This window comes from Tympanuchus pallidicinctus, unplaced genomic scaffold (genome assembly GCF_026119805.1).
Source record: "Tympanuchus pallidicinctus isolate F22 unplaced genomic scaffold, pur_lepc_1.0 scaffold1, whole genome shotgun sequence".
Classification (NCBI taxonomy): domain Eukaryota; kingdom Metazoa; phylum Chordata; class Aves; order Galliformes; family Phasianidae; genus Tympanuchus; species Tympanuchus pallidicinctus.
This window is the reverse complement of record NW_026294618.1, coordinates 42830624-42851793: the sequence shown is the minus strand read 5'-3', so window position 1 is coordinate 42851793 and position 21170 is coordinate 42830624. Positions and strand designations below refer to the sequence as shown.

The 21170-nt window shown below is 36.2% G+C and overlaps 1 protein-coding gene across 1 annotated transcript in view; it reads left to right on the top strand.

Annotated features, from left to right (window-relative positions):
• SEC63 (SEC63 homolog, protein translocation regulator) overlaps window positions 1-20805 on the top strand; it is a 55026-nt gene extending 34221 nt beyond the window's left edge. The window contains exons 12-21 of the mRNA XM_052689486.1: window positions 6479-6633; window positions 7650-7797; window positions 9122-9204; window positions 10831-10890; window positions 11107-11265; window positions 11971-12129; window positions 13340-13441; window positions 18830-18928; window positions 19824-19928; window positions 20382-20805. Of these exons, the coding sequence (XP_052545446.1) occupies window positions 6479-6633; window positions 7650-7797; window positions 9122-9204; window positions 10831-10890; window positions 11107-11265; window positions 11971-12129; window positions 13340-13441; window positions 18830-18928; window positions 19824-19928; window positions 20382-20525 (1214 nt within the window). The 3' untranslated portion in view covers window positions 20526-20805. The remainder of the gene's footprint in view (window positions 1-6478; window positions 6634-7649; window positions 7798-9121; window positions 9205-10830; window positions 10891-11106; window positions 11266-11970; window positions 12130-13339; window positions 13442-18829; window positions 18929-19823; window positions 19929-20381) is intronic.
• The last annotated feature ends 365 nt before the right edge of the window (window positions 20806-21170 follow it).

The following is a 21170-nucleotide window of genomic DNA, read 5'->3' as shown; positions in this document are numbered from 1 at the left end:
GCAGAACTTCAAAAAGAGTCTGTGGTTTTTGTGGAAAACTTAATCTGTGATATTTAGAAATGCCTAAATGCACTTTTTTTCCCCACTGTAATGAAAGAGTTCTCCACTTTGAAGGCTGAAATGCTTCTGTTTCTTCCAAGTCCTGCTCTGAAATCTTGGGTATCTGAGTTATGCTTTTAGTTCTTACAATTTTTGCAAAAGCTTCTCCTTGAATGCTTTAAAAAACCCTTCTCTTGAAGATCAGGTCTGTTTTTTAGTATCAGAGCGCTTAGTATAAGATATATTGTATTCATCCATCTTTAACTTGCATTCTTTTATAGTTCTTTCTCTCCTCTAATGTACATAACTTGTTTTTTGACTTGTTTATTGCTGTCATTCCTTTGTTTTTGTGTTGCTCGAATTTCTCTGTTTCTCTTACTTAAGTTGTTTTGCCTGCTACGTAGACTTTTTTTTTCCTGAATTTTTAATGACAGGTTCTTTGCTAAAATTGTTAAAAAAATGTAATCAAAATATATTACATAAGATTTCTGTTTTTACTATAAAAAGGGAATTATGCTGAAAAGTTTTGTTTGCAGAGTGAGGACTTACATCTTTTTCCTTTATCACAACAAATGTAAGCAGGGCATTTTTAATGCTTAATCCATGACTATTTTGTTGTTTGTCAAGCAGTACTAATTAGCTGGTCTTTACTGGGCCAAAACACATTTAACAAATGTTAACAGCCTCCTAACAAGAAGGGTTTGAGGAAAGATCTTCCCCAACACTGTTGCAAGCACACTGCTGGAAATGGTGTTCTGTAATCCAGTAAAGTGAGAGAGGATGTGAACAATAAAATGCTGTTTTACTACCCCAAAAAAAAGGAAGTATTGAATAAGTGTATTTCTTTTTTTTAATCTCTGCTTTTAACATTCTTAGAGACTGCTGGAGACCAAACTTGAAACCTAGAAATACAGTAGCTGTATTTTTCATTGTGTAACTTAGTGTAGCGTTTTATTTACTGGTGATTATTAGATCATAGGTAGTGGATATGTTTTTGTGAAGCTTCTTTGGACAAGCACCATAACAATGCTGCAGAAGTGCCTCCAGTATGGGTTTAACATTGGGAAACCAACTGCATGGACTTCAACAAGAGCAAGGAGGCGAGGCAACTCTGGATATGTGTACAGAATAGGGGATGAGAGACTGCAGAGGAGTCCTATGGAAAGGGATCTGGGGGTTGTGGTTGGTGGCAAGTAGAACATGAGGCAGCAGGGTGCTCTGGCAGCCGAAAGGGCCCTGTACCATGGGGGCACCAGCCCAGCTGACACTGGGTGAGGGGAGGGCTTGTGCTGCTCTGCTCTGTGCTGTGTGACCTCATCTCCAGTGCTGGGTGCAGGTTTGGGCACCATGATATAAAAAGGACATAAAGCTGTTAGAGAGCATCTGAAGGAGGGCTACAAAGATGGTGAAGGGTCTGCAGGGTAAGACTCCCATGTGTGGGGAGCAGCTGAAAACCCAGAGTTTGCTCAGCCCAGAGCAGAAGAGCTGAAGGGAGCCCTTATGGCAAACTGAATCTATGTAGTTGAAGTATAAAAAGCGCTTGTATGGAAACATCTTTTTTCCTTCCTTATCTCTTGTATATGTCAAATGCAAGTATTTATTTTTACAGAAAAAATCATCCGTCAGACTTTTAGAAATGTCTTTTAAGATGACCTACGTATATTTGTCAAGTAGCTTTTTCTTTTTCCACTTGTGCAAAATAATACAACCAAAAACTGATTTCTTTTACTGTAGTCCAACTGAAAGTCTTTGAAAAATGAAGAATGTTTATATCTCTTGTAAAAGCTGAGATAGGATATCACCATACATTGACACACTCTACAATTTGACCTCCAAGTAGCCATATTCTTCTGTTTTATTATATATTTATATTATTCTTTATTATTCTTCTTCTATGTTTACATAAAGATTCTTTTTTTATTTGGTGAAGTAATGATAGTTTATAGATGTGTTTTATAAACTGCTCTGAAGATCCAGAAAATATACAGCTGTCATTGCATATGGTAGAAATTGCTTCCATAGATAATAGGAAAACAAAGTAGAGGTATATCACTGGGATAGTTGAGCTTAGTATTTCTTTAGCAGTTTTTCTCAAAAATATTTCCACAGCTTTAAAGTGCCAATATTTAGAAACTGAATCTACCAAATCTTTCATGAAAATATTCTAACTGCAGGCTATTAAACTCAGTGTCTTTTGGGTAACATGGTACCAAGTAGTTGTTCTGGCCAATGATAATGAATTTTAGGACTTAAAAGTGAACCACTTAAGAACATTAGGTTTTGATCCACTGGAAAATCTCATGTTTGCTAATTTGTTGCTCAGTATATTAAAACTGTTGGCTCTATTTCTAATGACAGTAGATGCAGAGAGGGTTTTACTCCCTGCTGATTTTCTCATTGGGAACCAACTGGAAATTGAAAAGTTGTTTTCTTAAGATATGAGTGATATGAGTGATATCCAGGTTACATATTGTAATATTTAAAAGCCTTTTTTTTTCTTTTTTTCTTTAAATCTGTATTTGTTATCTTCATGTAATTTTAATTATCATAAAACATAAAATGCAGAAGTTCCTCACTTCAGTTCTAATTTTCAAGTCAGTGACATTGTACTTCAAATTAATTATCATGTGCTAGAGGTCCTTGCCTTTGAAAATACAAAGGTGAAGGCATGAGTTAATATTATCTCTGAAGAAATATTTTGTGGATAAATCATAATTTGTGAAAACACAATTGATAGTTGGATGAGAAGTTCATTGCGTACTACATTTGTTTGTCTTGAAAGTATCAGGTGATATTATCAGTAGTAAAATCTATGCATTTGGAAGCATCTGTAAATGTTTATGTATATTTCTTTGTAATCATCTTTTGAAGAAAAACACCTTCATAATGAATCTTCAGAATCTTGATACTTGGTTCTGTATAGCATTTGACTGTTGGTCCCATGTCAGCTGTTCTTAAAGGAGGTGCAAGCAACTCTGCTGCAAAGGATGACTTACAAGTACCCACAAAAGCCAGGGTTGCTACTTTTTTGTCAAACCCTACTAGAAATAATCTATCATGAAAGAATGAATATAGGTCTTAGTTTTTAACAGATCTATTGTTCTTTGCAAATAAATTTGAGATTCTTCTTAGTTGTTCAGATTTGTTATTTGCAAGAAACAGTTTTGATTTGCTTTCATAAGAGCAGAATGGATATTATTTTCATTCCAATCCAGTCAGTTTTATTTACTGCTGTGACTTTTTTATCTTTGTGGAAAGTGTGGCAGTTGTGAGCCACCTTATAGTACATTCTTGCTGAATTTCTGTACAGCCTGTGAGACTTCTTTTACATTCTGCTGCCTGAAAAATGCACTTTGCTCTGTGGTATCCCTTGCTTATATTATTTTGTATTGATAACTGATAGCTCATAGTGGCCGAAGCTATCTTGTTGGCTTTGTTGAGATCATCATTTAGGTAGAAAGTTGCCCTGTCAAGTGAGGAGTGAGGTGTTTGTTATCAAAAATATGATGTGCTCTGGTAACTGTCCCTAGAGAGATTAAGCATCATCTCAGCTGTCCACACAATTTCATAATTCAGATTGGGAGCTGAAAGTGGAAGTTGTGGTTTGACCCATTCTCTCACGAGCAGCTGTTATTTGCATTTAAACTAGTGATTGATTTCTTTCCTGTCATATGTTTGGAATCACTTTGTGCTTCATAGATTTAAGGTCATCTTATTTTGCGTGCTTTGATAAGCAGAGGCTGTCAAAATGTGCAGTAATTACAATCATATTATAGTGAGAGCAGTTGAGTGTTGTTAAAAGCTGGACTGCCTTCTTGTTGACTTTAAAGGTGATACACATTCCTGTATTAGTTTCAGGGAACTAAAATAATATTTTCTAACTTTGAAGTATTTTCTAGTGTGATGTAGATGGTGAGTTTAATACTTAAAGAAAAATGAATTTCAGCTTTGTGGACTTAAAATAGATAAATTTCCTGTGAAAGCCAGCTTGACAGAGAATATTTTGGACTCTTATTAACTTAGTTTGCAGTATGATTTTCCAGCAGACAACAACAAACAAAAAAAAGCAGGGAATGTTGTAGATAGGTAAGATGAAAGGTATGTTTTGTGCTGTTCAGTTGGGATGTCAGTCTATCCAATACTATTTTTCGGAAGGTACAAATTCTATCTTTGCTTGTTAGAATTTCTAGCCATATAGTTCCCTTCATAATCCTCTGGTGTTATTTTTCTGTCTGCTTTGCATATTAATAAACAGCATGAAGATAATACCTTGTATTTAAAATAAAAAGTCCTAATGTGTAATTTGGTCTGACAGCTGATTACAGCTTGGTGTGATTCATGAGGAAACAGGCCATGTGAGGGGAAAAGGGTGGCAGGAGAAGAGGTGATGATGCAGTGATCTCTCACATGCATTTAACAATCCGTAATAGTTGCATATAGATGTAATTTATAAATGTGCAGCAGGGCAGTGGTAGAAGTGAAGGAGAAAACATGCTGAAGACATCAAGCTTGTTCTCTTCAATCAGATTTGTTATCTTTTCATATTTCCTCTGTAAAATGTTCTAAAATTAATGCGAAATTGTTTTATATTAAAAAAGTAATGAATTGTGGCCACTGGCATTTAAATAGAACACTTAGCAGTTTTTGCTTTGGCTTTTTGTTGGGGGGAAGGGTTGGGGGTGGTGATGGGAATGCAGGCTATGGCCTATCTGCCCTCCGATCCAGATGCAAGTAAAAATGCATTTATCCACACTTAAAATTGCTCTGATGCTGTGTTGTTTGATCATGCAGCCCTAGCAGAGTGTATCTATTCCATCTGGCTATCCATCTATTTATTGAAAGATGCCTGTATTCCTGTTTTAACATCTCAAACAAAGCTGTAACAGCCAAATCCACCTATACCGCATATTCATATTTGTATATACATGTATGTGTGTATGTAAGCACAAATATTTGTATTTATACTTATATACTGAATATAGCTGTAACTGCCAAGGTAATTAAATGTTGATGTCTTCTGGGGAAAGTTTAGAAAAATGCATACAGTAGTTTATAGGGAAACTGACAAGCATCTTGAGTTATAGCTACTTTCTGTAATACTTACTTAAAATTGTCCTCACTTCTTTCATATGCTACATGGAAATTCAGGAGAAAAAAACAAAAACAAAAACAACCTAAGTAGATAACTTATTTTTGTAACTTATTTTTCTTTTTTATCTAACTTATTTTTTCTCTTCAACTGCAAAGTATGTACAGAGCAACCTGAATATTGCCAATTCCAGGCTAGTGGAGGTTCACAGGTTCCTGGAGAATTCTGAATTCTGACTTTCCTGAACAGGGTTTTGAGAAATCTTCTATGTGAATGGACAGTTATCTAAGTATCTCAGTATGTGAAAGTCTGTCTGATGTGGTCTTTTATTTCATTGCAGACAGGATGAATACTACATGACTTTTTAAATACTTTTATTTTTTACTTTTGCTGTTTTCTGCTTAAGAATTTCTCGTTATGTACCTTCTCCTTGTACTTTAAAATACTAAAGGAGTTGCTATTTCTGTAAGAAATAAGTCACCTCCCTGTCCCTGCTGGCCACCCCTCTTCTGATGGAGCCCAGGATACCATTTGCTTTTCAAGCTGCAAGAGCACACTGCTGGCTCATGTTAAATTTTTCATTCATCAGGACACCCAGGTTCACCCAGGCCCACCTTTCTAGCCTATTGAGGTCCCTCTGAATGGCATCCCTTTGTTTCACCATGTCAACTGTACCACTCAGCTTAGTGTCATCAACAAACTTGCTGAGGGTGCATAACAGTTACTTTGCTTTTGATATTTTACACCTGTTATTGTCTTTTAGCATAATGTGCTTTGCTTAGTTTCAGTTATATATACTTCTTTTTTTTCTTGGATGTGCTAGGCTCCAATTTCTATGTTCATGTCTCAAGATGATCTTAGAACCTTTTTAAGTCTCGGAAATAATGTGTTGCAAAAGATTAATGATAGGCCATATTTAATGATACAAAGTACTGGTGAATGTGTTAGATATGTATACATATAATATATGAATGTAAAACAAGTTTTTCTTGCTGCATTTTTTTCTGGAAATTTCAAGGGGTAGAACTCTTGTCTGTAGTTGGTAGCTGAGATACATTGTGCTGTTGTTCCCTGAGACTATTGGATGGAACTCTTTCAATTTCTTAGTGTTTGGCTGTGACAACATAGAGGGAAGGAAATGTTTGCTGAACTATGTGACAATAATGACAGTAGGAAGGCTGCCTGATTAATTATGCTGGGCATTTAAAAATAAGTCTGTCTTCTTATCGAAGAAATTATTATTATTATTATTAATGAAATCAAAGCGGTCTGCAGTCAATAACTCAAGTACACATTGTGAATGTGTTAAGAGGGGGGAAAAACGATGTATTATTTTCCTTTCTCCCCAAGAAAGGGAGTTCCGTGCTCCATCTTTGGGATCTTTGGAAAATTGCATGAAGCTTTCCCAGATGATTGTCCAAGGACTTCAGCAGTTCAAATCTCCCCTACTGCAACTGCCTCACATTGAAGAGGACAATCTGAGGCGTGTCTCTAATCATAAAAAGGTATAAGACCATGAATGACGCTTGTTAATGTATTGAATGATGCTTATTAATGTATTCTTCTTCAGCCTACTTGAAAGAAAGCAAGGTCATAAAATTAACTAAGGAAAAAGAAAATACTGACATTTATTTATATCTAGGTGTGTATGTATCTGTGTGTGTGTTGTCAGGAATTCAGCACAATACCTCTTAGATCTGTGTGTTTATTGTTCTTTTGAAGTCCATCTCTGTTAGGAGGTAGGAATTAAGATTGGAGATCTAAGTGTAAAAGAAGTATGCTGACCTCAAAAACAAAAGAAACACGATACCAATATAGTAGGGGTTTTTTTGGTTTTTTTTTTTTGTTGTTTGTTTGTTTTTTACAGGATTCCCATGCAATTCATTTTTGAAAACATTATGGTTTCCTGGATGTAGGCGTGATCAGCCTCCCTAGAAGCACGAACTTGTTTTTAATAAAATACGTACTTCTGTAATGGTCTGAAGTCACCAAGTTTTCAGACAAATTTCTGTTTATTTTGTCTTCACCACTTTGCTCTGCAGATCTTTTAAAAAAAAAAAAAATTGAATTTATTTGCAATTAATGTACAAAACTAAGTAATTTGTACTTAGTTGTTCCTACAGATGTAAACCACAAAGTACTGAAATATTCTAGCTAAATAAAGAACTCAATTAGTGAGATTTCTTGGCTCAGCTTTCTGAAAAAACTGGCTGAAGCAATAGTTTTGTAATAAATTTATTCCATTTTCTAAAGGATGGTATACTATAGAACATGCCAGTATTTAAAGCAGTTGTTTTTATTAAGTTTGAATAGAAACTCTTTGCTTCATTGCTTCTCAAAACACACTTACTGGTTTTCTAAATAGCGATTTCGTTAATAAGAACGTGTCAAATGTGTATGTATTAGCAACATGGGGACATGAGTTACTTGATTCTCATCATGTCATTATGAGTTTTTTGTGGACTATGTTCTCTACTGCTGTGTGATTTTTTTCTTTTTTTTTTTTCTTCTCTAAATGCAGTATAAAATCAAAAGTATTCAGGATTTGGTGAGTTTGAAAGGTTCTGATCGTCGCAACTTACTGCATTTCCTGGAGGATAAGAAATATGATGAAGTTATGGCTGTCCTTGGTAGCTTTCCATATGTCACTATGGATATAAAACCACAGGGTGAGTAGCAGGTCTTTTCTGTATATGTCACCCTCCTGACATTTTGGTAGTCTATTGGCAGTAATCTTCTGGAGGCTTCTGAGACGCAACTCGCAGTTATTTATGTGCCTTGAAAATGACATACTTTCATGAGTGACAGGCTATTGTACATGAGATTTATACTGTGACAAGATAAAATACATTACAATATTTAACAGTTTCCCAAGCCACCTATAGTTTCCTGCAGGAGCTTATCTGATGTTTCAGCTGTTCATTTAATATTTTAAGAGCAACGTGGAATTCTGGTTGAAATAGCACTTTTATTAGCTATCTTTAAAAAACTGTGCTTATTCCAGAATTTATGTTCAGTTTATTCCAGTATGGAGTGTCAGTTAGGAGATCTTTCAATTAGAGATTTTGACTACATGAGTTTTTGTGATCACCTTTGCATGGCTTTTGTATATGGCAGAACTTTTCCATGCTATGCAAAATGTGGCTACATTTCGTATGCACTGTATCAGAGCGCATAATGCTCTTACTAATGCTTAAAATTTCACAGTGAAATATTTATTTCTCATACTTTGACAAGCAAACCTCTTCTGTCTATGCTTTGTTACTCAGCGTGAAGAGGAGTGAACAATGCACATACTTTTCTGTTTAGTTCTGTATTAATATTTTATAAAATACATTGATGTAAAACTAATAAAGGTGCTTTCCTGGGGAGGGAGATAAATAAAATTTCTACACTGGGATATAATTATATTCTTCCCTGAGACGTTCTCAAGCTCATAGACTGCAGAAATAAACTCCTCAGAGGCTTTCCTGTGGGTTTAGTGTTTGATATTTTAGTTAAAGTAATCACTGCTGTTCTTTTACTTTCCTTTGCCTCTATTTAAAAAAGAATTAAATGCATGATTGTGAACGTGGCCTTGAAATTGAGTTGTTAATCATATGAAAGCCAGGAAAATCAAAGTTACAATTCCCGGAGCTAATATAACAAGGTCCTTTTGGTCGTATGTGGTATTTCATGTTTCTGAAATGTTCCACTTTAATATATATAATGCACAATATAATTGAATTACAGTTCCCACAACAATCTTAACTTTGATTTATTTTTTTTTTTTCCTAACTTCCATGCAATTAAAATCTCAAACTCAATGTTGCTGTTTTATAGTTTGCTGAGTGACTAGCCCTCATCCTGATGGAGCATTTGATGTTATAAGATACTTACTAAAAATATTTTGAGATTGTATGCTTACATTTAGACATAACAATGCCAAGATTTTTTTCAAACAGAAAATAATTTAATAAGTTAATAGATTCCTTGCTTTTCTTTTTATGCTAGTTTTGGATGATGAAGACAGCAACAATATTACAGTAGGTTCTCTTGTCACTGTTCTGGTCACACTAACGAGGCAGACCATGGCAGTAAGTATTAAGATTACTTGTTTGATGTGGCTAACTGCAACTATGTGCTAATAAGCAAGCATTTTTTAATTGGGGAACTAGTATGTTGTTTTGCAAATGTCACTGTAAAATTACAATTTGAATCTGAGGACTTGTGCTCTTAACCCTTTCTTATATTTCTGTTTCTGAATAAGACAGCTGTCCTGGGATTAAAGTCCAGCCAGACTCATTGCAGCTGACTAGGAAACAGTAAAAGAATAGACAGATGATACTGCCCTGTGATTTTTAAACATCAGAAAAAAAACATTCAGAAACTCAGTTCTTGAGCTAGAATGAAGTGTTTGCTCTAATACTTATATGTTTGAAATTGATTTTCCTTTATGTGGATTCATAATGCTAGAAATCCATTGATTTTTTGGACACTTAGAAACTCAGTCCAGCAAAATGTGGCATATATACAACAAAATAAAGGAGGTACACTTGTGCCATAAGAAGGAAGTAGCAAATAGCAATGTGATGTGATTGAAATAATACTGCATCCTAATTGTTAAACTTCTTACTTGTGCTTACTTACCTTAAAATCTAGTAATGATGTTCTTTGAACAAAGAACTTAGAAACAACTAATTTTTACTCAATGTAGCCTATAATATAAATTTTTACATTTGTAATATTCAGATAATTGTTTTAGTAAGTGGGAAGTCTGTGTTAAGTCACTAAGATAGGGCATACAAGCATGAGCATAACTGCTGGGGACTAGACTGCACACTGAAGCTTAACAGAAATTAGTCTATGTATCTACATTGTGTTCCTGTTGAATTTCAGAATGGAGCATTTAGATGTAACTAAAGATACTGTAAGTAGAAAGTTGACGTACCACGTCACTCTACTGGAGGAAGCTAAACATTATAAACAAATTTAATTGTACTGAGAAATTCATTAAATGGTCTGACAGTGGATAGAAGAGTGGTTAAAGATGCTTTCTAGAATGAACTCCGCTAGGCAACCTGTGGAGTTAAGGTTAAATGGTGTAAAATGGGAGCTAGCCTATTATATGATGCTTTTTTTGGAGTGGTATCTTATATCTGCCATCATTCTATAAGACACATCCTTAAATTTTTTGGATGTTGTTTTCAGTGGTGTATTTTATGTTTTGAAGTAAGATATGCATGAAAATGTTCACTTTATATATAGATATTCCAGTCTACAGAATACTAATACTAATTGTGTTTTTGTCTTAATGTTTCATATTTCTAGTCTAATTGTCATCTTGTGTCCCTGAGTAGCAGTGCAGCTGTTAGTTTTTAATGCTCTGGCAATTGGAGCAGAATTTGCATTTTACTACTGCTTGATTTTGTGATGCAGGATTTCTGTTTTATAAGACAATCAGATTCTCTGGAACAAGATGACACTTTTTTCTTTTTTTTTTTTTTTTGCTAAATTTCTTTTTAATGCTTGTGATAGGAAAATCCCAGACCAAATGTTTGAAATGGTGTTTAATTTTTATGTGTTAATCCCTTGTGGTGTTTGTCCCTTTCAGACCCAATTTCACTGTATTTAGCTTAAGTTCTACTATGAATTCAACTCTTTCATTATTCACTCCTTTGGTACAGAGGGGCACTAATGCTTTTCACATGTTTCTCTGTCAGGAAGTGTTTGAAAAGGAACAGTCTATATGTTCAGCGGAAGAGCAACCAGCAGAAGATGGAGTAAGTTAAGAACAAATGTTCCTCTTGCCTAACTGAAAGAAACTCTCTTGAGTTGCTCATCTTGCATTTCTCAAGCAGCTTTTTCAGAAACGCCTACTAGGTGTCTCTTGAACTCTGCTTTCTAACTTTGGTTCTCAGCTAAAATGCTTGAAGTGCAGTAAATGCCTGAAATTTTGATGAACAGAAAAAAATACTTTAAATACTGCTTTCTTGCAGCAAGGAGATAGCAACAAAGTTAAGAGCAAAGGATGGCAACAAAAGAATAAAGGAACCAAGAAAGCTTCAAAATCAAAGAAAAAGAAGCCATTGAAAAAGAAACCTGTGCCACCTTCATTGCAGCCACCGAAACAGCAGAAACAAAAGCAAGCTAATGGGGTAGCTCATAAATTCATTGATATTTTAACTTTATGTTCAGTTTATCGTTCCTAAATTGACAGAGTTTTTTTGTCTCTTAATTCTATTCTTCTATAAAGTATATTTTCTGAAGTACTTTCTGTCCTGAAATTTAAAAACCAGTGGTAAAATTTTAGGTAACGACCCTAGTAGTATATCTTGTGTCCCACTGGAAGTTGTGCCTGTCTAGTTTAGAAGGCTGTCGTCTTATTTGCTTTTTATTACTTTTGTTATGCTGCCATCTGGAAGATGAACAGTTCTATACTTTTTGCTGTTCATTTAAGGGCAAAAAGGAGATGAGGTTTTCCTCTGGTGTATTAAATAAGTTTAGTACCTTTACGTTCGCTCCGCATGATGTTTTCTCCATCTCTCAGGCCGTGTTGTAGATATTTTTCTTACATTCTCTCTGCTTTTTGTATAATTTCTTTGAAATGTCACCTCAAAATCAAACTGTTTTCTCCTATTTATGTTGCTGATGTCATACAGAGAAGAGACATTGCTTCCCTGTTCCCCTTGAGACATGTAGTCAAAAAATGATCTTCACTGTACACTTCTCAGTGATACAGGAAGAGTGTTGTTCAAATAGGAAGCGAGGGCCTTGACCTTAAAACGTGCTGTTAATGCTACATACTACCATAATGCAGACAAACTAAGAGTTGTGTTTTCCGTTGTTATTTTCCCCACTAGGAAGTAGTTGTGAAGGAAGAAGAAGAGGAGATCTCTGATAAAGGAAGTGAATCTGAAGAAGAAGAAACAAACAGGGACTCTCAAAGTGAGAAAGATGATGGAAGTGACAGGGAATCTGACAGAGAACAGGATGAGAAACAAAACAAAGACGATGAAGCTGTAAGTTTGTTGTTTTTTTTTTTTTCCAAGGGTAATGTTACCACTGGGATTGAAAGAAAATGTGTTTTAATCCTCTAGCATTGCCTCAGGCTAGGCAACACTAGAATGAAGGAATGATGCTGGTACTCCAGAGGTTTTCAGTCCTTATTCTGGCAGAAGTGCTTTGTCTGTTTTAGAGAGAACAGTGAAAGGTCTTTGAAGCATGGACAGAAAGCTTAAAATGACATGAGAAAAATAACTTCAGGGAGAGATTATAATGTTTCTTTCAGTTTAATTTGATTATTAACTGCTACAGATTGTGAAATAAAACCTCTCCTTTGAACTTTGTTCTTTATATGCAGTTATTGTTGCATACCGCTGCAAGTGTGCAGTAATTGAAGGAAATCATACATGCCTGATATGAAAACTTTGTTCTTTATATGCAGTTATTGTTGCATACCGCTGCAAGTGTGCAGTAATTGAAGGAAATCATACATGCCTGATATGAAAACTTCAGGGAGAGATTATAATGTTTCTTTCAGTTTAATTTGATTATTAACTGCTACAGATTGTGAAATAAAACCTCTCCTTTGAACTTTGTTCTTTATATGCAGTTATTGTTGCATACCGCTGCAAGTGTGCAGTAATTGAAGGAAATCATACATGCCTGATATGAAAACTTTACTCTTAATAATTAGCTGAGTCTTTTGAAACTGTGGCTTAAGAGCTTGCAATTGGGAATGAGGCATTATGGATGTAGATGACTTCTGCACCACAGATCTTGCAGTAGAAGACTCCATAGGCAACTGGAGGCCTCATCGAGGATGAGAATAAGCTTCTGATTTGAAAAAATAAAATCATCAGGGCACTGACAGCTTACATAGTGTTTATAGGCAGTGCTGCAGAGGGGAATTCTAAAGATTGTGCACAACCCTGCAGATCTGTGATTTGTTTTTGTTTTTTAAAATACTTAGAAGTGATCTCTTAAATTTTACCGTTTTACTGTTACTTGTTGTGGTGTTTGGTTTTTCTTTTTTTAATTGTACTTTATAACCTAATCTCTGTGCCTCTCTCTTTCATGATATATAATGTAGCACAGTATGAGAACTTGTCAGAGATAGCTTTTCCATGGAGAGAGACATACATACACACTCGTTTTATTTTTGTGGGGTTTTTTTTTTTGCTAGGAGGTGGCTAGTGCATAGTAACTCTTTAAATTTGTCTTTGACAGGAGTGGCAAGAACTACAGCAAAGTATACAGAGAAAAGAACGAGCCCTTCTTGAAACCAAGTCAAAGATAACACATCCTGTTTACAGTCTCTTTTTTCCTGAGGTCAGTAATAGAAAACTTGTATGGTTGTGAGTCGTAAGAATTTATATAATTAATTGCTCTCTATATATTTTACAGGAAGTTTGAGGCTTTTTAAAGAATCTTTTAATACTTGAAAAGTTGCTGATCTTTAATTTAAAAAGTTTGAATTTCTAAAATCCTCTTAACTCCCCTCAGATACTTTCATAAAACCTACTGTTGCAATATTCTTTCTACCCAGAGACTTGCAAAATTGTATATAATTAAAAGTTCTTCTTGACAGCAACAAAGCTAAGGTTTTCTTCTGCTGATTTATTACATAAGGATAAAATCAGAATTAAATTTTTCTGATACAGTGTTCTAATTTATAGTACTTTTCTTCCCTTTGTGCTATGGAGCATGAAAGCCCAGCAGTAACTCTAGTACAGAATTAAGGTATAACAATACTTCTTTAGCAAACTGCAAGCATCTGTGAGAGAGGGAGTTCCTGCCCTGTGTTAACAGTAATGACAGCAGAGTCTGGGAAGCTGTTTAGATCGCTGGTAGTTCTGGCTTGCTGCTTGATTCAGTGCAACAGCATGGTGGCAACACAAGGGTGAAGCTAGAGATGAAGTTGTGGAAGTTGGAGAGGGTTAGCAAAGCTGCCCCTGTACAAGAGTGTATTCTGGAAGTGGTGCAAGCCAGTCACAGACTTGCAATAGACAGTCTTGTCTATTGAGCTTAAAAGCACAAGGGCAGGTTTGAGGAGGTGTCAGAGAAAGGAAAGGGGGATGTATTTAAGAAAAGTGCTTCAGGATTGTACATAAAAGGTGGTGTCTCTGTGGCAGCCTTAGATGTTGAAAAGTCCCATTGGTTGTTTCTTATGCAAACTGCTGACCAGTTCACAGGTAACTGAAAACCCATCACAACAATGAAACTTTGAAAAAGATGGGACTTTTCAAATGTGGCTTTTATGTTCTGAGCAAGTAAGTTAGGTTTCTGGGGGATGATCAGATTGGAACCAGAATGGAGTGTTTGGGCATGCTTTCTTTCTGGGCCAGTGGTTTAAAGGGTTCCCTTTGCTTCCCTGTTGATTGACTAGGATGCTAATCTAGGATCTCTTCTGCATTGTGCTGGCTCTGGTAACTAGAGTGTGTGAAAAGCTTGTGCTTCCTTTTTAAAGGAGGTAACTGGGATGAGGAATAACAGGAAAACATAGGTGAAGAAAAGGGTGCTGTATACTTACTCCTCCTCTTCACTCCCCAGGACTCTTTAAACACATGCTTGTTGCATTCCCTTTTGTCCCTGTGCTTGTGATCCTATTATTCCTACTGCTTTTAACCAGATCTGCCAACTTTAGGAAGCGAAGTGTGGGAATCACGAGTCTTCTGGACCTCTGTAGAGGTGAGGGTGTAATTGCAAGATCAGGGATCTGACCAATTAGCCTTTATTTTCTTACGTGATTTCTTCTTAATTGTTTCTAAGGAGCCAGGCAATATATACTATACTATAAACTATACCAAAGAAACTGTCTGCTTAAAGACCTTATGTGAGAATTATGCTGCCTCACGATGTCCAATTTTGTAACAACTAATCTTAATGCTCAAGCAGTGAGTAAGTGCTAAGCCCAGGACCAGAAAGGTGCTGACAATTAGTATTTCTCTCTTTTACTGCACCAGAGCTTCCAGGCTTCAATCAGAGACTTTGCTTTAACTTGCTCTTAAGAAATAAGCTGCCTAAACCTCAGCTGTGTTACACACAGCTGCTGATGGATTTTGTGATAAAAATACAGTAGTGTAGCTAAAAAAAAAAAATAATAATCTAGCACTGAACTGTATGTTTGAACTTGAAAGATACACGTGTAGTCTCATGGTATTGCTGTTATAAGTTTTCCAGTCTTCACTGATTTCCTGAAAGTTAAATGCAGCTGTACTTAGTGCTGCAGTTGGAGCATATTCAAACCTGTAAAATCTGAAGAACAAAGCACTTTGGGCAGGTTTTTTTCCCCTCTGTGATTTATACTGTTACTTATATTGTGGTCACTGCCAGTTCAGAGGTGTTAAGGATGAAGTGTTGTATCAATCCCTGTATTTCCAAGGTTTATGGATATTGGAGTGTAGCTGAGCCTCATGTAATGGTCCTCAGGAGGCAGTCCTAACACCATCATGTAAGTTTTTAGGCAGTTGATTGCTTTGCCAGCGATGAATCTTTAATCTATGCAGGTTCCTAAATAATTATCTTCTGCTTCCACATCCGTAAATCCAGAAACTGCACAGATTGTAGTTTTGACATTTTTAGGTAGAAACTGGTCCTGCTATTCCAATTTTGTGAGCATATTGGTTCACTGGCATGCCAAACCTTGCACCCATCTGTTAAAGGGCATTTTGCCCGTTTGCCTGTTAGCTTGCCAGATCCTCACAGACATAAACTTGAAATTCCACCCAATGAGAAAGCAGAAAATGACACTCTTGCACAGTTGTCCTTTCTGTAAAGAATTACTTTGTGTTCAGGAGTTTTACTTCCAAAGAGTTTATGCTATAGAATCCTTCGAACATTAATGTCTTTTTGATCTATAAGCTGGTGTCAACAGGGATAGTTAACTTTCTTCCTAGTAGCTGGTATGTTGCTGTGTTTTGGGTTTAGAATGCTAATAATGCTGATAACGCACCGATGTTTTAGTTGCTGAGCAGTGATGACACAGAGTCAAGGACATTTCAGCTTCTCATGGTGCCCCGCCAACAAGGAGTTGGGAGGGACCAGCAGCAGGACAGCTGACCCAGAATGGCCAGGTGGATATCCCATATCGTGTGACACTAAAGTGGGGGAATTTGGGGGGAACAGATGCTGCTTGTGAGCATCAGTGTGTGGTGAGCAGTTGCACTGTGCGTCACTTATTTAAATATTCTTTTATCATTATTATTATTACTTTCCCTTCCTTTCCCATTCAATTAAACTGTGTATCTCAGCCCACAAGTTTTACTTTTTCTCCCATTCTCCCCACCTACCCCACTGTGGGTGAGTGAGTGAGCAGCTGTGTGGTACTGCCTTGCTGCTGGGTGACATCACAGCAGGCCTTGTACTACTTACACTGTCTAGCTTTCTGTTCTTAGAACCCTCTTGGCTAGGAAGTAAATATCTCTACTTCTCCACTACAGCTGTTAAGGAAATTGACAGTGTATTATTTATTGCTGAAACTTAGAGTTAATGTAATTTATGGCTTATAATCATATAGGACAGTCATAAGTAAAGTCGCTGAGAATAGTTGAAACGAGTTGTTTGTAACTAATTCTGGTCCAAGCAGTGGCCACATAGTTTTGTGTCCTGTTCTCTGTGCCTGCTGTTGTAAACACACGGAGTAATGCTGTTGCTTTGCTGTGATGCAGTTGCTTTTACTTTTATACACTGAAGGATGGGCATTACCATATTGAGTCAATTTTACACTCCTTTGCTCTGGGATGGAGCAGTGCCAATCAGGGTCTTTTGGTTAATGGTGTGTGTTCTGCTGTTATAAATCTATGCTTTGCTAGTTGAATATTTCACTGAGGTGACGGTAATCTTTTCTTGCATAGAAACTAGCCATTAGCCACTTTTAAAGAGAAAAATTAAATTCTTTAAGTTTTTCTTTTCTTTATTTTCTACTTGCATTATATGGATTTCAGACCAGGAAACACTGGTCCTAAAGTGTTCAAAAAGGGAAAAAAAAAAACACTGAATTTTGGACTATTGAGGGGGAAAAAAAACTACTTCTACATGTTAGCAGGATTTGGTTTCCACCTGTGGAATTTGGACAAGGCTTAGCAGTGTCATTAAAGCCCTCTACACCCTTTCAGTCAGTCCTTCCACAGAATCACAGAATGGCCAGGGTTGGAAGGGAGCTCAAGGATGATGAATCTCCAACCCCCCAGCCACATGCAGGGCCACCAACCTCCCCATTTAATACCAGACCAGGCTGCCCAGGGCCCCATCCAGCCTGGCCTTGAACATCTCAAGGGACGGACATCCACAACCTGTCTGGGCAGCCTACTAATATTCCAATATTGTTAGATTTAAAAACAAAAGAGCAGCATTCTTGCAGCACTGAAACATCCACGTGGTGGTTAGTGGTATAAATACACAAAAATTCATCTTCTGGTTTGGAGCTCAACTTACATAGCTATGATAAGACATCCTCTTTAGGGCTTCACTCTGTTACAAACCTGACCAGTTACCAGACTGTCAAGAGTGTGTAGGAATTGTCTCATAACATAGCAGTGTAACATTTGAATTGTCTAAAAGGCATAGGGTGTTTCATCCCCATTTTCTCCTTAAAGGTAAATTTATACTGTTGTGACTATTAAACTTGTCTCCTGTTCCTTTTCCTCACTGTTTTATTTTCATCTCCCCATCTCTTTGCTATGTATTGTTCTTTTATTTATTTTTTATTTTTTTCTTAAGAGAAGACTTCAGGGAATTATGGAAACTTACATTGTGGTACTGAACTAACCTTCCAATAGAAAGCTTTTATTTATTAAATCAACATAGGATTTTGTTGCTGTTGTTCTAAAACGTGTATTAGAGGGTTAGCCAAAAAGGAGTAGTGGTTAAAGGAGTGATGTACAGTAGTGGTTAAAGGAGCTGTGCAGTTGTTTCCATTTGAGAATGGTTGCTGCTGAACTGCACCACAGTCTTAAAAATCCGGTTGAGAGATAAATTATTATTTTTGCATGGTAACTTGCTGTCTTTTATGAGGGGTGACCTGCATTTAAATTGTTTAGGAATTCTGCTTTAGTACTTTTCGTACCTTCGAAACCTGTAGTTCTTTTAAAAGCTGTGTATGATAAACAACAGTTTGGTATCCTTTACAAATATCAATATTGCATACAGTTCCTTGAAGTGAAACATTGCTACGTCCAAATTGCAACTTTCGGCAGATTCCTGTCTTTGGGAGGAGGAGAAGCAAACCGAGGCAATACATGCTTTCCTGGAAAAGATTATTTACTGGGAAGAGCACTTTTAACTATCTTGTAGCATGCTTTGCTGTGCATGCTTTTCATCCAGGCTGGGTTTCTGTCAGATGACCCAAGGTAGTATTATGTGGAATGGATGATATTGCTCCAGTGTGACATTTGCTCAGTAATTCTCTGTGGGCACAATTCTTCAGAATGGTTGTATGACTGACACGGTATCTTAGGCTGGCTATGTGGAATGAAGCCTTTAGAGTCAAACAGCTACTTGTGATAACCTGGTTGCTTTTAGTATGCAGCATATACTGTTATTTTTGTTAACACGTAGCCAAAAGTTTTTAACTCACCCATTCTGCCCGACCAGACACACACAAACCTTTGTACCCGTATTGTAAGGCCCAGTGAGTCATAACTGCCAGCTGTCAAGTGTGGAAGCATCTTTTTGTGACTTGTCTTTTCTTAATATTTTATTTTCTTTCCTTTATGAAAGGAAAAACAAGAGTGGTGGTGGCTATATATTGCCGATCGGAAGGAGCAGATGCTAATATGTATGCCATATCATGTTTGTACACTAAAAGATAAAGAAGAGGTAAGTACTGGAAGAATTTACTTTTCGAATATTACAAAACCACACTGAAGTGTCTCATGGTATGCAAATATGCAGATACATTTAATTGATTTAAATTTTAACTTTTTCATACTTGTCATACTTTTTACTGTTTACTGTCATACAAATTTTACTGTTCTGATAGAGGCAGACAAGAGCCTTTTAACTGTGAAAATTGATAATGGAAAAAATGAAAAAAAAAAAAAAATTAAGAGGCCTTTTAACTTTGTTTCCAGATCATATGTTTTTTTTCTTGATATCAATAGCTGATGAAAACCCGCATTCATACAAAATAATCATTTTGTATGAATGAGAAAGTTATTCAAATGTTTAAGAAGTACTGACTCCTCTTTTTCTGTAAAAACAGAAGCAGTGACAAATTAATTAGCCTCAGCTCACATGAGCCTTTCTGAGACCATAAGTTTTTGCTGTGTTTTCATTTTTTCTGAAAACTGGAGATTTGGTGTATTTTGTACTTTCGAAATGGATTTCATGTTCCAATTCAAATAACAGAAGAGTTAAGCTAATACTTCCAGCAGACTCAATTTTTAAACCTGTTTGGATTTTGAAGATGTAGGAAGTGTACAACAGGGCGATGTTGTGTACTGAAAAATGTACAGCTACTTTGGTCTAAACTGGGGGGGAAAAAATGACTCATTATTTGTCTTTAATGGGAGTTATTGTTCTTGGCTATTCAGTCTCTTTTCTGCAGATATTTTATAGCGTAGAGATTCTCGGATATATGTCACTCATAAGAAACTCAAAAAAAAAAAGTATTATTCTGTAGTAGTACTTATTGTTCATTAGAGTACTCAGTTGTTTGTTTTTGTGTCGCTTCAAAGTAGTAAGAATTCATGGAATGGTTTCTGTTTTGCAGGTGGAGCTGAAATTCCCAGCACCGGGCAAGCCTGGAAACTACCAGTACACAGTTTATTTAAGATCAGATTCGTATATGGGTTTGGACCAGATTAAACCATTGAAGGTGATGTTTAATGAGATTATGTGTTACCTGTTTAAAAACAAACAAACAGCCCCATTATCTTTAAGAATTCAATATGTTCTAATTTTAATGTTGCTTATTTAATCTGCCTGATCCCAGTAGTTGGAAACATTATGTTGGATTAAATAGAACTAAAGTTTGTGATGCTTCCTAGTGTGTGCATTTTAACACCTTTTTTTTCATATTGCAGAATTTTTGCAATATAATTTGCTCTGGCCTTGAATCTTGAGCTCTGCCATGCAATTTCTCTCTGCCTACATACATCCAGTTAATAGGAAAATCCAGCATGCCTATTTACCAGAAACAGATTTTTTTTTAACTGTCATTTTTGTGCAGCACGTCCTTTTTACTTCTGTTTTTATTCTCTTAGTCTGGTTTGTGTTTTTTGTGACTCTTTTTTCCCTCTTTTCTTTGTTTCTCTTAATTCAATTACAGCTGGAAGTTCATGAAGCAAAACCAGTGCCAGAAAATCATCCTCAATGGGATACAGCAATAGAAGGTGATGAGGACCAGGAAGACAGCGAGGGCTTTGAAGACAGTTTCGAGGAAGAAGAGGAAGAGGAGGAAGATGATGATTAAAACAATACCGTTAATTAACTACGATATCTGCACACACTGCAAACTCTTGGTCTGACTGTGGAACTGTACAATAAACAAGAAACGCAGTACAGAAGCTTTGAGAAGGCTGAGTTTAATTTTTCTTTACCAATTAAGAGTGCATTATGTATCTTCTCAGTGGAGGTGAAACAAATCTGTTGCCATTGATACAACCTTGGAATATGCTTACGGCTCATTATAGCCTTCGAGTGCAGGATGGTGCATTTGTTTCAATTGAAAATAAAAGCTTTTTTATTATAAATATCTGGAAGTGTGGGCTATGTATTGTCTGATGAGGTTAGGGTCCAATTTAAATAAAAGGTACTACTAGCTAGGACAAAACTTAAAATCAGATTTTCTGCATTAGAAATTTATTTTAGAAGACATCTTGGTGTAGTTGACATTACACATCTCTGTTGACTGAAACAACATCTGCTCAACTTTCAAACTTGGTTTCGTGGTATTCTTTCAATATTTTGCTGTGAAACTGCTCACATCATTCATAGCTTTAAAAATCTGTTTTACTTAACTTGATTAGTATCAATTAACACCATACCTATTGCCACATTCCACTTATACCAGAGGGCTGCTTTTTTAGGACTGTTGTCTTTTTATGCCCAAGATAAT